Source organism: Protopterus annectens, chromosome 6.part0, assembly GCF_019279795.1.
Source record: "Protopterus annectens isolate FY-2018-M chromosome 6.part0, PAN1.0, whole genome shotgun sequence".
Classification (NCBI taxonomy): Eukaryota; Metazoa; Chordata; order Ceratodontiformes; family Protopteridae; genus Protopterus; species Protopterus annectens.
Genome location: NC_056737.1, coordinates 761,566,815 through 761,591,251, shown reverse-complemented (window position 1 = coordinate 761,591,251; position 24,437 = coordinate 761,566,815). Strand labels below are relative to the sequence as shown.

General features: G+C 42.8%; 1 protein-coding gene across 1 annotated transcript in view; it reads left to right on the top strand.

Annotated features, from left to right (window-relative positions):
- EXOC5 (exocyst complex component 5) overlaps positions 1-24,437 on the top strand; it is a gene marked incomplete in the record, with an annotated part of 1,512,951 nt that overhangs the window by 504,350 nt on the left and 984,164 nt on the right. The window contains 1 exon segment of the mRNA XM_044074439.1: positions 23,373-23,513. Coding sequence (XP_043930374.1) covers positions 23,373-23,513 — 141 coding nt within the window.

The window sequence follows — 24,437 nt, the reverse complement described above, 5'->3', positions numbered from 1 at the left end:
CTCGAGGGTCCATCCTAGGGCCTTTGCTTTTCTCACTATTCACTAACCAGATAGCCTCATCTTCACCCTCTACCTCCATAGTGCAATATGCAGATGTTACTACTATTACATGGGCCTCCCCCACCCTACATGAGGTAAAAACCATAACCCAAAACAACTTTTCCGTAGCAGATGCATGGTTCACTAACATAAAACTTTTTCTTAATTCCAAAAAACAAACTCATTCTCTTCAGTCCTGGTAGGTCTCCGCCACTAAATAATGATTTCACCATAACATCTAAGGATAATGTACAAATCACCCCAACAACACACACAAAACTATTAGGTGTTGAAATTGACAGTAATCTAAAATTCGACATCCACATAGCCCAAACAATTAAGAAAGGTAACACAAAGCTTGGTCTCCTGTACAGGAACAGACAATTCATCACTAATCTTACCAAGGCCACCTTAGCAAGGACTCCTCTCTTATCCAGTCTCCTTTATGCCTCCCCCATCTTAACTAACCTTTGCCACACCGAACTAAGCAAAATGGAATCCTGTTACAACAAGATTGCCACTGATGCATCTCATAGATCCCGTCACTGTCTAGCCCTCAAGCAACTAAATTGGCTTGAGTTACCTCAACTACTCGTACTCAGCCAACTCTCAATAGCGCATAAACTCTACTACCTTCCTGACAAAACCCCAGCACTTCATAATCTAATTCACCCCTATACCACCACTAGAACATTAAGATCTAGTTATCAGAACCACATAAAGGTTATCAAACATAAAAATGACGCTGGTAAATCCCTCTATGCCTGCTCCATTGCCAGAACCTGGAATTCTCTACCAGGGCACTTGACTGCCACCTCCTCTACTTCCCAATTTAAAAACCTTCTCAAAACTCACTACTTAAATAACTGGCATTGTTCAGGTCACTCCCCAGGTTAAGCCATCCCACTGCACTGTTACTAGGATTCTGCTGTGGATCAAATGGTGGTCCCCCACATCACATATGTTAATGATAATAAAGTAACTCAACTCTCACATATTCATATATCTATGGATATGGCTTTCTATCAAATATTTAGATATTGTTAATCTCTGTTATTTATGCTCAAATGTATTCTTAATATGTATGCCATTGTTTTCTTATATGTTGACTATATTGTCTCTTTTCAACTGCACTGGTATTTGGAGCTTTTCTCCCTGGGCCTCCGCTGAAAATGGACCTGTGTCCAGTCAGACTTTCCCGGTAAACACATGCAAAATAAAATAAAAAAGTTTTTGTTCAGCCTACTGGCAGGGTTTTAAGAAGGATTACTGAAACTGAGATTTAAAAATTGTGGAGCATTTATTTGTTTAAAGTAATAGTGTGTCATCAGCATAAAGAGTTAATTCCAGTTTAAGGAGATCTTTTGGGAGATCATTAATAAAAAGACTGATAAAGGGAGACCGGTCCAGGGCTTGGAATAAGCATGCTCATTGGTCTTTTAGAATTTTATTAGTTTGTTGCAAGTCTTAGCTTCTGGTATTTAGGCTCTGCATTTTCTGCTTGTTTGCACATCATGTAACACCGTGCACTTGTACACCAAAGATCGGACAGTTAAATTCAACAAATTTTCCCTTAAAACCCAGGCAGAAATTTCCATTTCCAGAGCTCCTCCATGATTGTTTCTGCATAGTCACCCCTAGTGACAATAGCCTTCAACCTAGCATTATGGACAGTTGGACTACCTTTGTTTCTCCTGCTAACCTTGTTGACTTGGGTCTCTTGAGGCAGTGTAGCAATTGCCTCATGTACACAGACAACCCTCTACTAATAACACACTAGTACCAAGGGCAAGAGATGTATTTACACCAAGACTTTAGAATCAGTGCTGTCTCTCACTCAATACCATAACATAGAGAAGGTTATCAATTCACCCACTACTGCATATTCACATAGTACCACTATTCATACACATAGTATGCATCAAAACGTAAATCCACATATGTGGGGCTTCTATTGAAAAAGCTTATTGAAACACCAGAGACCTCCAAAACACAAGTCTACTACAACTAACAGTCTCCACAGCACCCATGACACATAGCAACATCAGTGTCTCACCCATTAAGCCTGTAAGGCGTAACACTCATAAAGCAATTTTTTTTGTCATTGGAGACTCAGTAGTGAGACGCACAGATGTCCCACTCACCAGGTTGGACATGGAGAAAGTCAGTTAGCTGCCTGTCCCATGCCAAGATTCACCAGATTACACATGCACTCAGGTCTTTCAGCAACAAGCACCGTTATGACGCTGTCATAGTTCATGTTATTGTGAATGACCTGAGACGTACCTCATTGGACTATATAAAGAGAGACATGTCACAGTCGTATGTTTCCCAGGCAAGTATGTCCCTAGCCTTGAGCATCATGCTACTCTCACCTCGAATGATGCCACAGTATAAACAAATGATTGAGTTCAATATTTGGCTTAGTGTTTGGTGTCATTCCAAGGAGATCCAGTTCCTGTCTGCCTGGGAAGCCATGGTTGACTAATCCTGCTGCTTTGGCAGAGACAGTTTGCACCTGGAACCCCTAGGCTTTTGGCTGCTGGCAAAGGCTCTTGCCTCCCCCATAATGCCTTTTTAGGCAAGGTCTCGAAAACATTACCAATGTGAAATTAACCAATCGGAACAAAATAAGGGTCATTCTGCTAAATGCTAGGAGCTTAAATCAAAACTGCACTCCCTGGAAGCTCTTCTATCACCAGAAGATGTAGATGTTTAAGGCCTCAGAGAGTACCCCGGCCCTGCAAGGCTACAATGCCTTCCACACCTTTGACTGCAAAATGGGTGTGTGAAAACCAAAGGAGGTGATGCTTCAATCTATATTTGAGATAAATTCACCTCACATATAGTTAGACTGGACAGCTCCATGGAGTTACTCCAGGTCCATGTTAATGTGGGTAAAACCCCCCATTCAGGTCCTAGCCATTTGTAGATCTCCCTCCATGGGTCATGACACCCATGAAGCCTACTTAACCAAACTGATGAAAATCCAAATTTTACCAAACACACTGGTTATGGGGGATTTCAATTATCCCACCATCAAGTGGGAAATCTACTCTAGCCCAAACTCGCTAGCACAAAAATTCCTTGACTTTGTGAATTCAAATGCTCTGGAGCAAATTGTCCATACCCCAACAACAGGAGCAAACATTCTAGATCTTGTCCTCACCAACATGTCAGTCAGGTGCACTGCTGCAACTGTTTGGACCCTCATTAGTTAAAACTGACCACAAATCAGTTACCTTCGAACTGACAGCAACACCAGAACTCACAAAGGATGAAATTAGACTAAAAAACTTCATCAAGGCAAAATATTCCCTCCTAGGTGAAGGTATAAATGCATTCCAAGCCCCACCTCCAGTTGTAAGTGGTGACTATGCTGAGGCATACACTAAAGCCCTGTGCAGTCACTTACATAAGTGTATAAACTCTGCTGTACCAGATAGAATCGAAACCAGAGCCCCAAGTAAAATCAGCCTGCCATGGTGGACTTCTAGCATCAAGAAGCTCTACAATAAATGCAAAAAGTTGCTTTCCAGGAAAACCAAGACAAGGACCCAACAATGGAAAAACACCCTCCTTAGGCTTAACAGGCAAATAAGATAACTTGTCAAATCCTCCAAGAGCTCCTTTGAGAGAAAACTAGCAAGTACTGCCAAGGATAACCAAAAGGCCTTTTACAGTTATGTACATAACCTAAGGGTAGGACCCAGGCATGTGCAGAACTGGTGATCACACCCACACTGACCCCACAGAGATAAGCAAGCCTGCTAGTGGATAGGTTTGGTGAAAATGTCACTCCCTTATCCCCTCCTAACTTGCAACAAACCCTCACCCCAATTCCCCCCCCCCTTTCGTATCTGAAGAGCAGGTCCTCAAAGCCCTATCCAAGCAAAGAACATGGCCTCTATGGGACCAGATGACATCCCAGGCTGTCTTCGAAACAGGCTAAAACATGAACTAGCATCACCACTAAGTACCCTTTTCAATTGTAGCCTAACCACAAACTTTGTTCCTGCGGAATAGAGAACAGCTACAGATGTTCTTCGTGTTTCACTGTTGCAGTCATTACATTTGGGTTATCTGCTTGCAGGTAGCTCTCAGCCAGCCTGATTATCAAAGTCTTGGGTCCTGCGTCTGTTGCTGTCTCTTCTTCCTTGATGTCAGGTAGTCAGGGGTATAAAACATGCAGCCGACGCCATTACATCAGTCTTTCTTGCTGTGCAGTGCCCGAAGCAGAAGCAGATCGCAAGTGCCGGTCGGCCGACTCCTGAAATTTTCATTTTAGAGTTTGAGAACTGAAGTCTTCAAAAAGCTAAGTACCCTGTTTGGGGATCCTTTTTCTTGCTCTAAACCGATGTCAGTAAAAGTTAACAATTGTATTTCTTGTGGAAAGCAAATACCTCGTAAAGATTTTCATTCGTACTGCATTCCTTGCTTAGGCCCAGACCATGACGTCCCTCGCTGTCGGTTTTGTGCCTTATTCAATCCTCGTACTATTCATCGTCTGTTCATTTTCACATCTAACTATTTTGGTACTCAGTTCAATTATCCAGAAATTGCTTCGGTAAGCCATCCGACTACTGACATTCCGAGAAAACGTAAAGCTAGAGACAGACCGCATAGGTCCAAAGCTGCCGAAGATGTTTCCGTTAAGTTAGTCGCCAGTTTGCCGGTACTCAGTGAGGCGCTTTCAAAGCCCCTGATACCCGCTACTTCAGATTCGCAGGCCTCTACTGAGACCCATTCGGAGTCTGTTATGCCACGAGATGCTTCTTCGACTATGGAACCTGCAGATGTCTCTGCCTTGGATGGGTCTGGAGCACCTGTGCAGGCACCGGCTTCTGAGGGTGTATTCAGGCCTACTGACTTGCATATCAAACCGACGCAATCTTCTTCTTCAAGGCCTAAGACTCGATCCACGCCTAGAAAACTTACGTTTAAACCACATTGTCAGGCCCATATGCTTAAAAAACAAATGGTAAGAATGGCTGAAGACCTTATTCCTCTAATTAGGGAAAGTCACCCTTCTCCCTCTAAGAGACCTAGAACTTATTTTCCTTCTTATTCTTCTGATCAGGATTCTGAAATTTCTGTTTCTTCTGATGACCAGGGTTTGCCCTTATCTGCCCATGAGGATTCTGATGCAGAGGACTCCATTCCCTCTGCTTCCCCTCCAAAAGATTTCTCTTTTGGTGAAACTTTGCACACACTTAGGGAGCATTTCCACTGGGAAAGCCAGGGTTTCTTTGACTCCACAAAGAGGCTTAGGGAATTACTCCTGCCTCAACACAGGCCTTTAGCTGTCCCCCCTGTACTGGACATGGTAGATTATGCCTTCTTGGAATCTAGCCTGGCTCCAGACACCTTACCTCCTGCTCCCAGGAAACTTGACAGGTATTACAGGGTACCTGATTCTCACAAGTTCCTCTTTAAGAATCCTACTGCAGACCCAGAGACCATTTTTCAGGGACCCAAAGGCATTAAGGCTACTACTGCCAAAAATCGTACCCCCTCTGTTAGAGATTCCAGGGCCCTGGACAGATGGGTAAGAAGGTATACACTTCTGCTACTTTGGCCATTAGGGCCTTAAACTGCCAGTTTCATATGTTAAAGTACCAGCAGTATATTATTGGATTACTTTAATAGAAATTGATGTTGATTCCTGACTGTGCTGAGAATAAAAAATTACAGGGTTTAATGCATTCTGCTGAACAAATTGGTAAACATACTTTGCAATGTGGTTTTGACTCCTTAGAGGCATCTTGTAGGGCTGCTGTTACTGGGTCTGCTCTTAGAAGGCATGCTTGTCTTAAGGAGCAAACTCTGCCAGATCATGTTAAAGCCAAATTATGGATGCTCCCTTAAACCAAGACCGCCTGTTTGGCAACAAAGCAGAAGTTGTTCTTAAAAAGATGGAGAAAAAAGCTAAATCTATGCAAACTGTTAAAGATTTCCTGCAAGTACAGCCTCCCAGATTTAGTAGGTATTGGCCTTCTAAGAACTGGTCCTTTCCTGTCTCTTTCAGGCCTTCTCAGTCCAAATCCAGGAACAGCAGACCACCTAGGCCACAGTCTCAAGGTACTCACAGGCCTAAGCAGTGGGGGGCTCCCACTTCCAAAGCTGGAAATAGTAAGACACCTCCCTATGGTAAATTGTCACAATGACTTAACCTTAAACCTTCCAAGCCCTGCTCAACTGACTGCACCTTTAGGGGGAAAGATCACCCTGCATGCAAAAAACTGGTAACTCGTGACACAAGTCAAATGAGTTTTAAATAGTTTCCCAAGGATACAGATTCCACTTCCACACCTTACCAACCCCAAAAGGTTGGCCAGATCCTACCCCCAAATCAGTGGGCAGAGGCTCAACAGCAAGTTCTCTCTCTTTTAAGCATCAGGGCTATTCAGCCTGTCCCAGCAGAAGAATGGGGGCAAGGTTTTTACTCCAGACATTTCCTGGTACCAAGAAAAGACAACTCTTGGCGTCCTGTCCTGCACCTATCTATCCTAAACACCTTTTTGGTAATTCCAAAATTCAGAATGCTAACTCTTCATCAGCTGCATCCCATGCTAGGCAAAAATGCCTGGTTGGCAACATTGGATTTAAAGGAAGCTTACCTGCACATCCCAATAAGGGATTCTTGCAGAAAATACCTATGCTTCAGAGCAGGCTACATGCACTATTAGTTCTCTGCACTGCCCTTTGTCTTATCTGCTGCGCCCAGGGTATTCACAAAATGCCTAGCTCCAGTTATTGCATTTTGCAGGCAAAGAAATATTCAAATATACCCATACCTGGACGATTGTCTTATTCAGGCAGAAAGCGAGGACATACTATTAAATCATCTGGCATTTGTAAAGAAACTGCTAACCTCACTGGGGTACACCATAAACAAAAATCTCATCTAGTACCCTGCCAACAAATTGTATTCCTGGGAGCAAGCTTGAATGCAACTTCCCAGATGGCCTACCTCACACCAGAGAAACAAGGTTATCTGACAGCCTATTTCAAATTACTGGCCACAAAGAGCCAGTTAGCTACATGGAAAATACTGCAAGCTCTGGGGTTCATGGCCTCTTGCATCCTACTAATTCCATATGCAAGACTGCATATGAGGAAACTACAATGGTATCTAAAAAGCCTATGGTGTCAACATTATCAGGACCTGGAAGCAGTGATTCCTATCATCCCTTGTATAAATACAGAATTCCTTTCGTGGGCAGAGGCCTGCTACCTCAACAAGGGACTGCCATTCACTCTACCCCCTACCGCCTAAACCCTAACAACAGACGCATCAGACTATGCATGGGGGCTCACTTGGAAGGGCAGTGCATTCACGTCAAATGGAACCCGAGTCAAATGCACCTGCATATCAATCAAAAAGAAATGTTAGCTGTACAGAATGCTCTGACAGCCTTCAAGGACTACATCCTTCCAGGACAATTATTGGTAAACACAGACACCACCACTGTTATGTGGTACATAAACAAGCAGGGGGAGAACCCACCCATACCCCCTCTGCAGACTAGCCATGGCTCTGTGGAACACAGCCTTGAGCTACCAAGTGCACCTGCAGGATCAGTTCCTGCCAGGCAAGCTAAACTCACTGGCAGATGACCTAAGCAGAAATCTCATGGACCCACACGAGTGGAAACTGGAACCAAAGATATTTAACATGTTGAGAAACAAATGGGTAGCCTAGAGATGGACCTGTTTGCCTTCCCTCAGAACTACCAATTGGACAAATTCTGCACAAGGACTCCCCACAGACCAGCTTGGAAAGTGGATGCCTTGTTCTTCACCTAGGAAAACCTCTCAGTTTATGCCTTTCCCCCTCTGCCTCTCCTCTCCAAAGTTCTACTAAAGATCAAACAGGACAAACCAAGGACAATACTCATTGCACCAGACTGGCCTCGCCAACACTGGTACCCCCTCTTGCGCAGTGTGTCCCTGCTGGAACCATGGCACTTGCCTCAGACCCCCTCCCTGCTGTCCCAGCAGGAGGGCCAGATTTTGCACCCCCAGCTTCAAACCCTGAACCTTGCAGCCTGGCTAATTACCTGAGCTCTCCATTACTATCCCTCAGTAAGCAAGTGCTGGATGTCATTCTGGAAGCAAGGAGGCCTAGTACTAGAAAATCATATGCCGAAAAGTGGAAAAGATTCTGTTCCTGGAGCCAAACTCAGGGGATGGGCACAACAGTGCCCAGTTTACCGCATATTCTTCAGAAATACTTCACAAGGGCCTTTCCTTCTCTTCTATTAAAATTCATGCCTCTGCCATTTCAGCACATTATAATACGGACCCACCCCTCTTCTCTCACCCACTGCTGAAGCAATTCCTCAGAGGGGCCAAAAATTTAAGACCACCCAGGAGAGCCCCTATTCCAGCCTGGGACCTTAACTTTATATTGGAAAAGCTCACTCTATCTCCCTTTGAGCTAGCTGCAACTGCAGAGTTGAAATTCCTTTCTTGGAAAACAGCCTTTCTTCTAGCCATCATTCAGCAAGAAGAATGTCTGAATTACAGGCCCTAATGGCATTGGAGCCCTTCATAATCTTCCATGCAGACAGGGTGTCCCTCAGGACCAATCTTTCCTTTATGCCCAAGGTGGTATCCAGTGTGGCCCTTAATCAGTCCATTCATTTGCCAACCTTCTTTTGCTAATCCACAGAACAAAGGAGAATGAATACTGCACTCTCTGGACGTGCACAGACAACTTAGATTTTATTTGGACAGGACTAAGCCTCTCAGAAAAACTGAATAGCTGCTAGTTGCCTTTGCTGCAGGGGCAGAGGGGAAGGCCATTTCAAAGCAAACCATTTCTAAATGGATAGGCCATTGCATTCATTTCTGCTATAAGCACCATGGAAAACCTACTCCACAAAGGGATAAGATCACATTCCACCAGGGCTGCATCTACTTCAACAGCCTTTCTCAGAGGTGTTCCTACCAGGGACATCCTAGAAGCTGCTACCTGGAGTTCTGTTCATACATTCACCAAGCATTACCACTTGCCTATTTTCAATAAATCCAGAGCTGGTTTTGCCACTGCAGTCTTGCAGGGCCTAATAGCTGGTCCTAATGCTCTCTAATTGCCTCATCCCTTCCTTAGCTTTGGGAATCTTCCGAAATGTAATGACTGCAACAGTGAAACATGAAGAACATAGTACAGTTGTGTACACTTATCATAAATGTAGATGTCCAAATTTATTCACTGTTGCAGTCCTGGTTACCCTCCCTCCAGCCCCCTGACTTCTATTTGCTATACCTCGCTTCTTGTTTACCGTATTGAAGCTTTCTGGTGTATTTGCTTATAATTGGAGGTGTAACCTTGTATACAGTTGCTTCACATTATGGGGGCACCTGACATCTGGGGCAAGAAAAACTGATGTAATGGCGTTGGCTGCATGCATTATACCTCTGACTACCTGACGTCATGGAAAAAGAGACGGCAACTGACACAGGACCCAAGACTTTGATAATCAGGCCGGCTGAGAGCTACCTGCAAGTAGATGACTGACCCCTGTGATTACCAGGACATACCCTTATCTACCTATGAGGATTCAGATGCAGAGGATTCCATTCCCTCTGCCCCCCCCCCCCCCCGAAGACTTTTCTTTCGGTGAAACCTTGCATACCCTAAGAGAGCATTTCCGCTGTGAATGCCAGGACTACCCACAGTCCAAAAAGAGACTCAGAATTTTTAGACTTGCCTCAGCATAGGCCTCTAGCTGTATCCCCTGTCCTGGATATTGTAGATATCTTCATGGAATCCAGTCTTACCCCTGATACTTTACCACCAGCTCCTAGAAAGCCTGACAGGTACTACAGAGTAGTTGAAGTACCAGCAGCATATTATGGAATTAATTAAACAAAAAATGTTTTTGATTCCTGATTGTGCAGAAAATAAAGACTTGCAAGAGTTAATGCATTCTGCAAACCAAGTTGGTAAACATACTTTGCAGTGTGGTTTTGATGCCTTAGAAGCATCTTGCAGGGCTGCTGTCACTGGGTCTGTTCTGAGAAGGCATGCTTGGATGAATGAACAAATCTTGCCAGACCATGTCAAAGCAAAATTACTAGATGCTCCATTAAACCAAGAATGTTTGGCTCAAAAGCAGAAGAAGTTCTTAAACAGATGGAGGAAAATGCTAAATCTATGCAAACTGTTACAGATTTCTTAAGGTACAGCCAACTAGATTCAGTAGGTGTTGGCCTTCAAAAAACTGGTCCTTTCCAGTCCCTCCCAGACCTTCTCAGTCCAAACCTTCTCAGTCCAAACGCAGGGACAACAGACCACAAAGACTACAGTCTCAGGGTATGCACAGATCTAAACAATGGAGTGCTTCCTCCTCAAAAACAGGGAGTGGTAAGCCCCACCCCCTTATGGAAAAAGTTCACAATGACTTGTCCTTCATCCTTCCCAGCCATGCCCAAGTACTTGCACCCCTAGGAAGAAAACTCGCCCTGCATGCAAAAAACTGGGAGTATATTACAACATTGTATCCCAGGGATACAGATTCTACTTCCACTCACTGCCAACCCCATGCGGAGTGCCAGACCTTCCTCCAAACCAGTAGGCAGAGGCCCGAAAGCAAGTTACTTTGTCTTCTCAGTATCAGGGCTATTTAACCTGTTCCAAGAGAGCAAAGGGGACAGGGTTTCTACTCCAGAGACTGTTCCTGGTGCCCAAAAAAGGGGACTCTTGGTGCCCTATTCTGGATCTGTCAACTCTCAACACCTTCCTGATGGTACCAAAATTCAAAATACTTACTCTCCAACAGCTGCTTCCTATGCTAGCCAAGGACTCCTGGCTAGTCACCCTAGACTTAAAAGAAGCTTATCTGCACATCCCCATAAGGTAATCTTGCAGGAAATATCTATGTTTCAGGGCTGGCTCTATGCACCATCAGTTCTCTGCACTTCCCTTTGGTTTATCTACTGTGCCCAGGGTTTTCATAAAGTGCCTGGCTCCAGCCATTTGCATACTGCAAGCAGAGGAAATATTCAAATGTACCCATACTTGGACGATTGCCTGATTCAGGCGGACAGTCAGGAATTGCTACTTCAGCACCTGACGTTTGTAAAGAGACTTCTAACTTGTGATTTCTTTTCGTTGATGGTATACCCCAGACATCTAGTACACAGCCAGAAGATTGTATTCCTGGGAGCAAGCTTGAACACAACTTCCCAGATGGCATTCCTCACTCCAGAAAAGCAAGTTTATTTGACAAATTACTTCAAACTACTGGCCACTCAAACCCAGCTATCTGCAAGAAAAATACTGCAAGCTTTAGGGTTCATGGCCTCATGCATTCTACTAATTCCATATGCAAGACTGCATATTAGGAAACTTCAGTGGTACTTAAAAAGTCTCTGGTGTCAACATTCTCAGGACCTGGAAACAGTGATTCCTATCATTCCTTGCCTAAGGACAGTGTTCCTTTGGTGGGCAGAGGCTTGCAACCACAACAAGGGACTCCCTTTCACTCAACCCCTCACCGCCCAAACCCTGACAACAGACGCATCAAACTATGCAAGGGGGGACTCGCATGGCAGGCAAATGCATTCAAGGCAAATGGAGCCCAGGACAAATTCACCTGCATATCAATCAAAAAGAAATGTTAGCTGTACAGAATGCACTGACAGCCTTCAAATACCTTATCCTGCCAGGACAACTCTTGATAAAGATAGACAACACCACAGTTATGTGGTACATAAACAAGCAGGGGGAAACTCATTCCAACCCACTCTGCAGGTTAGCCATGGCTCTGTGGAACACACCCTTCAGCAATCAAGTGCACCTGCAAGCTCAATTCACTGCCAGACGACTTAAGCAGAAATCTAATGGACCCACACGAGTGGAAACTGGAACCCAACTCATTCAAACTTATAATACACAGATGGGGGACACCAGAGGTGGACTTCTTTGCTTCCCCCCAAAACCATCAACTGAGCAAATTTTGCACCAGAAATCACCACAGCCCAGCATGGAAAGTGGATTTCCCTGTCCTTTACATGGGAAAACCTCTCAATCTATGCCTCCCCCCCCCCTCTGCCCCTCCTTTCAAAACTACTACTTAAGGTCAAACAGGACAGGCCAAGGACAATCCTTATTGCACCAGACTGGCCACCCCAGCTCTGGTACCCAATCCTATGCAGTCTGACAGCAGTGCCACTCTGGTACCTACATCAGACCCCCCTCTCTGCTGTCCCAGCAGGAGGGACAGATTTTGCATCCTCAGCTGCAAACCCTGAACCTGGCAGCCTTGCTTATTCCCTTAATACATCACCAGCAGCCCTCAGCAAGCAGGTGCTGGATGTTATCCTTGAGGCCAGGAGGCCTAGTACTAGGAAATCCTATTCAGAAAAGTGGAAAAGATACTGTTCTTCGAGCCAGTCTCAAGGAAAGGACACAGCCATGCCTACCTTACCTCAAATCCTAGATTATCTAGCAGAGCTGCTCCACAAAGGTCTATCCTTCTCATCAGTTAAGATTCATGCCTCGCCATCTCGGCTCATTACAATACTGAGCCGCCCCTCTTCTCTTACCCTCTGATCAAACAGTTCCTGAGAGGAGCTAACAATTTAAGACCCCCAAGGAGAGCTCACACTCCTGCCTGGGACCTTAACTTTGTACTAGAGAAGCTCACGCTCCTCCCTTTTGAGCCTGCTGCTACACCAGAGTTAAAATTCCTGTCTTGGAAGACAGCCTTACTTCTAGCCATCACTTCAGCAAGAAGAGTGTCTGAGTTACAGGCCCTTATGGCTGTGGAACCCTTCATTATCTTACATGCAGACAGGGTTTCCCTCAGGACTAACCCATCATTTATGCCCAAGGTGGTATCCAGTGTGGCTTTAAACCAGTCCATTCATTTGCCAACCTTTTTTTTCCTAATCCTCAGAATAAAGGGGAAAGGATCCTGCACTCCTTGGACTTGCACAGACAACTCAGGATCTACCTTGACAGGACTAAACCTTTCAGAAAATCTGATCAGCTGCTAGTCAGCTTTGCTACAGGGGAAGAGGGCAAGGCCATTTCAAAGCACGCCATTTCTAAATGGATAGCGTGCTGTATCAATTTCTGCTACATATGAAGTCCAAAACTCAAATCTCTGTCATTGTTTAGTGACGACAGTCCTAGTTGATTTAATAGAAGTAGATCAAAATATATTGAAAATCAAGAGCATTCTGTGAAATCAGTTTTTTTTTGTTTCACATAAATAACCAGTTGTACCAACTTATTTCACACAAGTACACATTAATTCCACAAAGCCAGGTGGATAACTGAGCAAACAACCACAGTGTAAACTACATTAATCTACAAATTTCCCCTATCCTACCTTGCCATGTAAATATCATCTGACTGTAATGTAAACAGTATTTCTCAACCTCTTATTGCAAGAGCCCGGGAGGACTCCAAAAATAATGAGGAACAAAAGCCCAAGATCAGGGCAGACTTTGCTCTCATATACTTAGAAATTTGCTAGATCAACAGTTTTTGCTTCGGCATACATTTTCTGAAGGATATGAAGTCTGAAAAGTTAAATGTCTGTCATTATTTAGTGATTACAGTCCTCTCTGATTTGCCAGAAAACCACATATTTTATAAGGCAAAGTCAGAAGCAGTTTTAACTTAGAATATTCTCTTTCTGTGAAAGAAATGTTTATTTTGTATTTTACCTGCTTCTTGACAAGCTTTCCCTTTTCAGGAGTGACTTGAGTACTCTCTGGTTAAGTGACTTCCTTAAGAGTCGCACCAGAGGAAAATGAAGGTGGAAGGAATCAAACCTTTTAGCCAAGAAGCAGCTTATTAACTGCTCAGAGCTTCAGTCCTCTGCAGTAACTGCCATACAATATAAGTCATATAAATGCATACTAGTCCTATAAAGCCAGAGTTTAAAATAAGCGAACTAGATTGTAAGTTGGTTTTATCCACAGCTAGCCACCCCCCGATATTTAATGACTGTAATCTTCAGTGATTTTCCATAAAAACAAATGTTTTATGGGGGACATACCAAAAATGTAAGGCAGTGTCAGTTTTTTTTTATCACACAAACAGTGACCAGAAACTTCTACAGACTTAAAAATGACCAAACAAACAAGTTGCTTTCATCCACTGACTGCAGTCCCCTTAGATTTCAGTTGTCAGTACTGTATCCGGTTGAATGACAGGATAAAAAGTACCTCGCATTATTGTGACCATTTGCAGCAATCCATCCAGCTTTTCTTTGTACAGTTTAATATTCCCTGGCTTTCTGCTTGTTGCTTTCCCAGTGGATCATAGGAAGTAAATGAGCAGAATGTTTTTTATTGTGTAGATGATTGCTGGGTGCTGCTTATTTATCTGTTTAGTTATTTAGTGTTAAGTAAACATAAAGCTAGCTAAAAAAAACATATCGAAGTGGTGGCACAGGCTTGTGCTGCACATATACAAGTGATAGGCACTGCGAATATACATAGGAAGTACTAGAGTGTTTATCATTTACATTTTTTCCATGAAAAGCAAGCAAATGATTGTTATGCTCAGCATATTAATTAAAATAGTTCACAGTGTTGAGCACAACTAAAAGTCTTTTTGTTAATTTATTTTGTTGATTTGTTGAATAGCCACCCATGTTACTGCTATTATAGTCCGCCACTGCCTCCAGTCCGTTAGGGTCATACTTGGGATGAAACATCCAAAAGTGCATTTTTTTCATTTGACATTCTCAAATAGCTACCTGTTTTTTGAGTGAAAGATTTGTAATCATGGAGTACACATGTATGTTTCCAATTTTGCCCACTTTCATCAGATGCCAAGGCAAGGATAAGATCTGCCCTTTCACTTTGTAAATTTCAAATACCGGTTTCATCACACACTGTCCGTAATGCACAAAAATGTGTGTTCAGTTTTTACTTGTACAACATGTGAACCAATCCATGTTACCACTTTTTCCCTGCATGAATTCCTCATAGTCCTGTCCTCCCTTTTTGGTTATGTCAGTGATGCAGATATTTTTTTCTTCAAGTGCTCTATTTTCAAAGTCCACTTGCCCTTGATTTGGTTCATCCAACTCTGTAACTAATGTTACATATTTATCTTTTAAGTCTTTGTTTTCTTTGTGTGCTAAGTCAATAGCATCCACACGGAAGTTCATGGCTTCTGCCATGTCATAGTTTTGCACCATATATTTTGCTGTATTAGTTGCAGGGTTCATGATGATAAGTCAACAGAAATGGCAAACCCTATACGTTGATGTCAGAAATGTCAGTGTAGGGGTGTAATGCGAAGCCTGTATTTTTGTGATCGCTGTACAGCAGGGATTGGAGAATCTGCCCTTTCCCTGCTGTAGTGTGATCTTGGAGCTCCCCCACCCCCACCCCCCTGCAAATTTTTTTTTTCTTTTTTAGAGTTTGACCTGACTGTCTGTGCTATTGTGCTCAGTAGTTAAGTACTATGGCAGTCGCCATTCAGGAGGTACATCTGATAACATGAATCCATTAGTTGCAAGCTGTTCATTTATTTACTAGATATTCTAGCCTAAACTACTGTAGCCTTGGTTCTCACCTGCAAATTCTTCAACTCTGCATCTTCCAGCCCATTCAACTGATCCTCATTCACCATGATCTGCTTTCATTGATATATGGACAACCACTTTGTCTCCTTTTGATTTTTGACACCTTTAGACATAAAATTCAGTACCTCTTTGCACTAGTTACATAATAAAATCAATGCTGTCAACTTTGTAGTGTTACTAACATAACTGTATTCATAAAGTAACTGTGAAACATTCACAGAGTAACAGCGAACAAGTCCATTCATCATTGCATCATCACATTTGAACACACTGGTTTAAATTTAGTTTGTTGGAGAACACCTTCTGATGGATTTTACCTCTATTTGCAGTCTCTCACAGTTGCAGGCCCTTATATTAAGGGATTCATATCATGTCCTTTGCAAGGATCAAGTGCCCATTAGCATGAAGCATTGTTCTTTTCTGAAAGTGTTTTTTTGAACTGCTTCTGTAAACCAGTACACCCATCTTGCTGTTTTAATCACAGGTGTAAAAGTGAGTGGGTAAGGCAAACTCTTCACCCAGGATTTGTATCACTAGCTCAGGTGTTACATGAAATGAGTATACATGTTTTGTTAGATTGATCAGCTGTTCAGCTGCGTTGCTCTAGTAAAGAGATGCAAAGGCTGACAGTCATTAAACAGCCCATTTCCAAGTACATTCCCAGCTGCACTGCTTTTGCCATCAGAATTTTCATTTGCTGGAAAATACTGTGAGAGGTCATTCACCTGCAGGTGAGAATGACTGCAGTTCTTATTCAAAGTGAGTTTCTGTTGAGACGCCTGTGCCACTGCTACATGGTTATGGTTTTGCACTTTAATGACCCGTATTTCATGGCTGGTAACTTCTGGAGTCAGGCCTGGATTGGTACCTGCTTTCTCATTAATTCTTTCTACCGTGGTGGATTTATGGGTGTTGTGTTTGGGTTTCATCCGTATTGGAAATTCATTAAGTTTATTCCTTAGTATTAGATAAACAGATACATTCTTACTGTACCAGTTGATCTGAAAGGAGATGGATCTCAGCATATCTCAAATGCCCCCTGTTGTCCCATCATGTTTAGATGTCATCTTTATTCAAAGGAAGTTAGTGCAGTGCCTTTTACATTGGGTAAGTATGTTCTAGTATATTGTAGATCAGTGTGTGTATGTACCTTTAAGAAGCTATCCAAGGGATTGCACAGGTGTATAAATACTGAGTACGTGCAAGCTAAATGGCCATTTTGTAGTTAGCTGTTGAGATGTAAGCATGTATGTATGTATGTATGTAAGGTCTGTCACTTAACTAGTTTGTTTATATTTAATGATGCTGCTATCCATCCTGATGTGCTTCTGTGTGTTAAAGCTTCTAAACAAAAACCACAGCCTTTTTGTCATGTGTATTAGAGACGAACAAGTGACATGGTGTCAGAACGAGATCCAGAAGCAAGACAAAGAGATGCGCAGCTAATATAAAGGAGTGAATCTTCCCTAAAATGTGCAAACTTTGCAAAACAGATCAGAAACAAATTTCTCATATTAAAAACTTGCTCAGCACTATTTCTTTTCCGTGTAATATAAAACAAGGCATACAGATTGCTCTAATTAATAACTGCGCAAACAGCTATGTACGCTATTGATGAAAAAATATTTGAATTACTACGGAAAGTATTTTAAATAGTCTGAATTGCATAAAACTAATACAATAAGGGGAAAGGATGCATTTTCCCAAAGCATGTATTTTTCATATTAAGCAAAGATATTAAAGTTATCAGAAGTGTATAAAGTGTTCGCATATTTGTGCAGTGTTACAGTGAAGCTGTTTCACAGAGTACAGCCCATTACAAGGCATATTTCGCAGAATACAGCTATTACAGAGCATATTTTACAAAGCACAGTATTTCAAAGAGTTTAATGTGCATTTGAATGTTACAAGCTCACAGCACAGTTTGTACATAATTACAAGGGCCATATTTTCAGTGCGTTTGTTTAATCTTTGTGGGCATGGCAGAAGGATTTTGAAAACCCACTGCACTTGTGTTTGACAGTAATATTGCTGAGAACTAGAGAGTGTTTGAGCAAGAGTACGATAACATACAGGCTGTATTTTCTGATAAAGATGACCCTACAAAGGCATTTATTCTGCTTAATTTTGCTGGGTCAGAAGCCATAGAAAGAGTAAGTTCATTTGTATGCACCTGCTGTCTGTACAGAAAAGAAGGAAAACCATCATATTGTTGTATAGGTTGAGTCAAGGGAGGACCCACAGTGCTTAAAACATAAATTTAGAGAGATGTGCAAGGAAACTTCTCCAGTATTTATCAATGCGCACCCCTCTATGCATGTCTAAAGGTCAGTTCCCTGTGCTTTCTCCTATTAACCTGGTGAACTTGGGCATCCTGAGGCAATGTAGCAACTGCCTCATGTGCACTGACAACCCTCTCCTCTTACCTTCCAACACTCAGACTTGTGAGAGATGCACTTATATATCCAAATTGGAAGCCACGCACTCTCCAGCCAAGACCAGAATAGCTGGTCAAGAGGAGAAGGTCAACACTTGCACCACAATACATGAAACACATAGCCCTCCAGAACACACACCAGCACTGCCTTCACATAAAAACACAAACCACACACCCACCTTCGTGGAGGCTCTCAATAAAAATCTACACAAATAGTAGAGACCTCCAAGGCAAAAACTCACCCGACCACCACAACACAAAACTAATGACGAGACGCACAACTCTCATGAACAGTGTGCCACTCAACCAAAGTCCCTAAGGCAAAACAGCATACCCAACATATACTAGTCATAGGTGACTCGATAGTGAGGCACACTGATGTCTCATTCACTAGGTTGAATAAGGAGAAAGTAACAGTCAGCTGCCTGTCAGGTGCCAGGATCCACCACAACGCGTGCACTCAAGTCCCTCAACAACAGGTACAAATATGATTCTGTCATTGTACATGTGGGTGTGAATGACCTGAGACGTACCTCCCTGGACTACATGAAAAGAGACTTGGAGGAGCTCTCAGATTATGTAGTCCTGGCCCTGAACAGCATCCTACCATCACCCAGAATGATACCACAGTGCAAGCAGAAAATGATTGATTTCAACAGTTGGCTGTTTCTGGTGTCATTCTAAGGGGATCCAGTTTCTGTCTGCCTGGGGTGACATGATTGACAGACCTCGATACTTTGCCAGAGATGGCCTGCATCTGTCACCCCTGGGCTTCCGGATACTGGCCAAAGCTCTTTGCCACCCCTATAGTGCCTTTTTTAGGTGGTGTTCCAAAGACCGAATTACCACCGTAACAGCTACGAACAAATGCATTCTGAGAGTCATGCTGCTCAACGCTAGAAGTCTAAATCTCAAAATGCACTCACTTGAAGCACTCCTTAAAATGGAGAACATCGACATTTGTGCTGTAACAGAAACCTGGTTCAAGGCAGCAGAAAGCACCCCTGCACTACCAGGTTATAACTCATTCCACACACTTTGGCCCCAGAACATGGATCGAAGCTCCAAAGGCAGTGGTGTTTCCATATTCATAAAGGATGCGCACACCTCCAGACTGGTAGCCTAACATAACACATCTGAGATCATTCAGGTGCAGCTTAACACTGGTTAAGACAGCGGTTCAGGTTGTAGCCTGCTATAGGTCCCCAACCATGTCCCAACACTCATACTCCACGTTCCTAAGCACCCTGGAGAATATTAGGGTTCAACCTAACACACTCATACTGGGTGACTTCAGCTACCCCTCCATTAACTGGGAAAACTACTCCTGTACCAATACACTTGCCCAATGCTTTCTGGAATTTATTAATTCCAGTGCTCTGGACCATCTTGTTCTTACCTCCACTAGAGGTAGCAACATCCTTGACCTGGTCATTACTAACATGGGCAACCGTTGCACCAATAGTCATCTCCTCCCTGGTTAGCTCCGACCACAAACTAATCACCTTGGAAATCCACATCCCTCCCATCCCCCACCCCGCAAAGGTAACCACCATGAAAAATTTCTCCAAAGCTAACTTTGGACTCCTAAAAACAGAGGTGGCTAACTTCACTGCACTCATGCAAATGGAGAATAGTTGCATGACCGTCGAATCATACAGCAATGCACTGTACGAACACTTACACAAATGCATGGATCTCGCCATACCCAATAGAACTAAGATGCTCTCCTCAAAAAAAAAGGGGGAGCCAATCTGGTGGTCCCCTGCCATAAACAAACTCTACAACAGAAGGAGGAAACTGATGCGGAGTAAGGCAAAGTCCCAAGACTGGAAAAAGCTCCCTTATCGGCCTCAACAAAAGGTTGAGATCCCTCTTGAAATCCTCTAAAGCTAGCTATGAAAACAGAATTGCAGCAGATAGTAAAGACAACCACAAGGCCTTCTATAGTTATGTAAAGAATCTCCACAGCAGTACCCATATTTGCTCTGAGCTATTGCACAATGGTACCTCCTATACCGAGCCAAAAGATATTGCCAATATACTGACCGACAGATTCACTGCTAACTATACCCCTCTCTCCCCACCCCAAAGGTCCAATCACAGTACCAGTAGATTGCCAGGCACCCAGTATTACTGTTGCACAGGTTAAAACAGCACTGTCCAAAGCCAAGAATACAGCTTCTATGGGACCTGACAATATCCCTGGCTGTGTTCTACATGAACTGTAGAGTGAACTGGCACCTCACCTGTGTGCCCTGTTCAAGCACAGCCTCACCTCAGTGAACTGGTACCTCATCTTTGTGGCCTGTTCAATCACAGCGTCATCTCAGGCTTTATCCCTACAGAATGGCATACTGCTGCAGTCATCCCTCTTCACAAAGGAGGAGCGACTACAGACCCCAGGAATTATCGCCTAATTAGCCTGACTAGTCTGATATGCAAAGGTATGGAATGCATCATCATGGACCTAATAAACAAGGATGTAGGGAATCTCCAAACTCTGGATCCTACACAGTTTGGTTTTGTGAAGAGTAGATCATTCCTGCTCAACTTGGTCGACTTCTTTGAGTCAGTCACCAGAGCTCTGGATGAAGGCAAGGTGGTTCATACAGCCTACCTTGATCTGGCCAAGGCCTTTGATACCATTCCCCACTCAGGAATCATAGAAAAGCTTACTAAGCTAGGCATCAACCCCTATATCACTAGATGGGTTGCAAACTGGCTCACAGATAGAACCCACAGTGTGAAAGTAGCTGACTCCAAGTCAGACTGCCATCCAGTCACAAGTGGAGTCCCACAGGGTTCGGTCCTGGGTCCTCTCCTGTTTGGTATCTACTTTTCTGAAGTCCAGGCCAACACGAAGGGACTCTGGCTGACAAAGTAGTTCACAGAAGATTGCAAGTTGGGAGCTATTATTAACTCCCCAAGTGATGTTGACATCCTACAGAAAGGCCTCAGTGACACCAACGACTGGTGTCAGACCCATGGCCTTCAACTCAATGCCCAAAAATGTGTCATCCTCCTTGGGGAAAAACCCGGTTCCCTTGAATTACCACATTGATGGTAGTTCACTGAACACAGAAGGCGTTAGAAGAGATCTGGGAACACAAGTTGACAGCACCCTCTCTTTTGACCACCACGTTGCCACTGTGGTCAGAAAGTCAGTCTATGTGGCACATCTCATTTCTAAGGGTTTTGCATCCAGGAAGAAAGAGGTCATCATCTCCCACTACTCTTCCCTCATTAGGCCAATCATTGAGTACAATGCCCCATTTGGCATGTACCTCACTAGACACCTGCAACAACTGGAGAGGCCACAAAAGTACCTCACAGAGAGGATCCTAGGCCCTAAACATATGTCCTATATGGACAGATTAAAAAAACTCCGACTATCCTCTGTCTCATATTGTGTACTTAGAGGCAATCTCTGCTTGACTTACAAAGCCATGTCTGACCCAGCTGTGTTAGAAATGCTACAGCTAAAGAAATCCCAATCCCTCTGCACCACACGCTCCAGATACCACAACCTCATTACCACAATCAACAGAATGTGCTGGAGAGACAGGTTCATAACCCATAGGCTGCACATGCTGTGGAGTAGACTTTCTATACAAGTCAAGCAAAGCACCTCACTGACCCTCTTCAAGGGAAATCTTGATGAGTGGATGGGAAATAGAAAATTCACCCTGGGGACCATGTGTCAAGAAGAACAGATCAGTGAAACCCAACCTGTTGAAGTGCTTAACCCAGAAGCCGTAGTACGATAAGACCAGTAAACCGCTCAATCCGTTATTAGAAGGAGAAGTGGTAGGGATGCAAACATCCAGAGGTTATGATCTGATTGGTGTGGTGAAGAATGTTGGTCCAGAGCCAAGACTGTATACTGTGGAATCAGAAGGAGCAATCTTTAGATAGAATCAGAAACATTTGTTCGAGCCTATACCACAGCATATACTGTGAGAAAGGGTTCCCTATTAAGTAAGCGAACGCTTAATATAGGGAACGATGTTTAATCGACAGCTAAATGTCGAGACGGCAAAATTCCACACAGAACAGCGATTCCCACTCCCCGCAGGGAAAAAAAAATCACTGCGCCGTTTTCGGGACTTTGCTGTTTCCTCCACTGTGATGCGATCTGGGAGTTGGTATATTTTAGTAGGGGGTGTGGGGTGCACATCCCCCCCACATCAGGGGGATAGGGGTAAAGTCCCCCACTTTATTTTGTGTTTGTTTTTTTTTTGTTGTTTTTTTGCAGACCAGCTGTTTTTTTTTCCCCTGGGGGAAAAAAAAAATCACTGTTCCATTTGTTTAGAATTTTGTGTTTTCTTTTTTTGGGGTTGATTCTACAGCTTTGGCTGTTATAATATAGACCTATGAGAAAGAGACTGCATCTCAGAGTGAGTTGTCCAGTGTTCCAATTCCAGAGGAAGTTCCACAGGACATTCCTGTTCCTATGACAAATCCATAAGTTCCTGATACGAGTTGTGCACCGCAGACCGTCCCTGTTGCTAAATTTGGTCCCAACTGTTATGTTACAAGATATGGTCGAATCTCTAAACCCTGTAGCAGATATGAAGCAGCCTGGACATGAACATTGTGTTTTGTTTCCAGTGTATATATAGTAATGCATGTCTAACTCTGATATTGTTTTGTATAATGGGCAGTCTTTTAAGAGGGAAAATGTAGATCAATGTCTGTATGTACCTTTAAGAAGTTATCCGAGGGGTTGCACAAGTGTATAAATACTGAGCACGTGCAAGCTAGACTGCCATTTTGTAGTTAGTAGTTGAGATGTAAGCATGTATGTAAGGTCTATCTGTTAACTAGTTTGTTCATATGTAATGATGCTGTTATCCACCTTGATGTGTTTCTATGTATTAGAGCATCTAAACAAAAACCCAGCCTTCTTGTCATATGTATTAGAGACGAACAAGTAACATACATTATCAAAGCATAGTTGTTAATGATTCATGTTTTTTTTTGTTTTTTTTTGTTCTTGATTTGCAAAAGTATGCTAACTTAGTAATTAGGGTGAATTGGTGAGCTCAAAAGCCAGGAGTGCTCTCATAGAGTGGCGCTCTGTTAATGTGGCATGTGATTCCATTTTGTGTGCCAGTATATAACATGTGTTCCTGATCATGGGAGCTTCAGAGAAAAAAATGACTTATTGTGCATCCCCTTGTGAATCACCTTATAGGGTACGACCATATGTTATTTTTCCCACATTTTTTATGTTAATTTACTTTTTCATTGGTAGTAAATGTATATGCGCCCCGCCCCACAAGAATGTTGGAATTCTCTATATCTGATCTTTTTTTGTTGTCTAGGGTGCCTTCTTGAGAGATGATATATTTGAAGATGCTGCTATCCTCTGCCAGCGTGTGAACAAACAGGTTGGAGAAATATTCAGTAGTCCTGAGACTGTGATGGCCAGATTTATACAAAATATATTTGAAATTAAACTTCAGGTAATTTATTTTTATAATGAAATTTGTGATTTATTTTTGTACTATTACACTCCAGAATAATGGCAGTAATCAGAAAATGTTTCCAGTCATGCCACTGTGCTAAAGTAGTCTCCAAATTCCAGAATTTGAGAAACAACAGTTTGTAGGTAATATGTGTTTTGAGTGCCGACTTTTTTTGAAGTTTTTTTAAACTTTACAAGTAATGTAGGATGTAAGTAGAATAAAATTGTTAACACAAATAGTTCAGTTAACTGATTTTTGCATGCGTGTGTGTGTGTGTGTGTGTGTGTATGTGTGTGTAAAAATGGTAGCATGTTAAGCCACTTCCAAGCTATAGATAATGGGAGTCTATATTAGAAGAACGAAACTACGAAAGAGCGAACTCTTTTGTCTACATGTAAAACCTGAAGTCTGAAAACAGCGAAGTTACAGAACAGCGATCCCCCGCCCCCCGGAAAAAAAAATGCTGTTCCAAAAAAAAAAAAAATCTTATAAAGACAAAATAAATGGGGACTTCAGCCTCCCCACACTTAAGTATGCCAACTCCAAGATCGCACCACAGTGGAGAAAACAGCAAAGTCCTGAGAATGGCCCAGCAATTTTTTTCCCTGGGAAAAAAAAATCGCTGTTCCGTAACTTGGCTGTTTTCAGACTTCGGATTTTACATGTTGACGAAAGAGCATTCACTCTTTCGTCGCTTCGCTCTTCTAATATAGACCCAATAATGGACACATTGCTTTGGATATTTTTAAGGATTAAGACATTGAGCTGTTTATTGCATATTGGTAGATTGCAGGATTTAAATCAGTTGGCCATTAAGGATATAAATACTATATGAATTGGCCTAAACATGAGGAGTGATGATGAACCATTTACATATATGTTAAAATGTAGATGCTGCTGTAGCATTCACATGGACGTTAC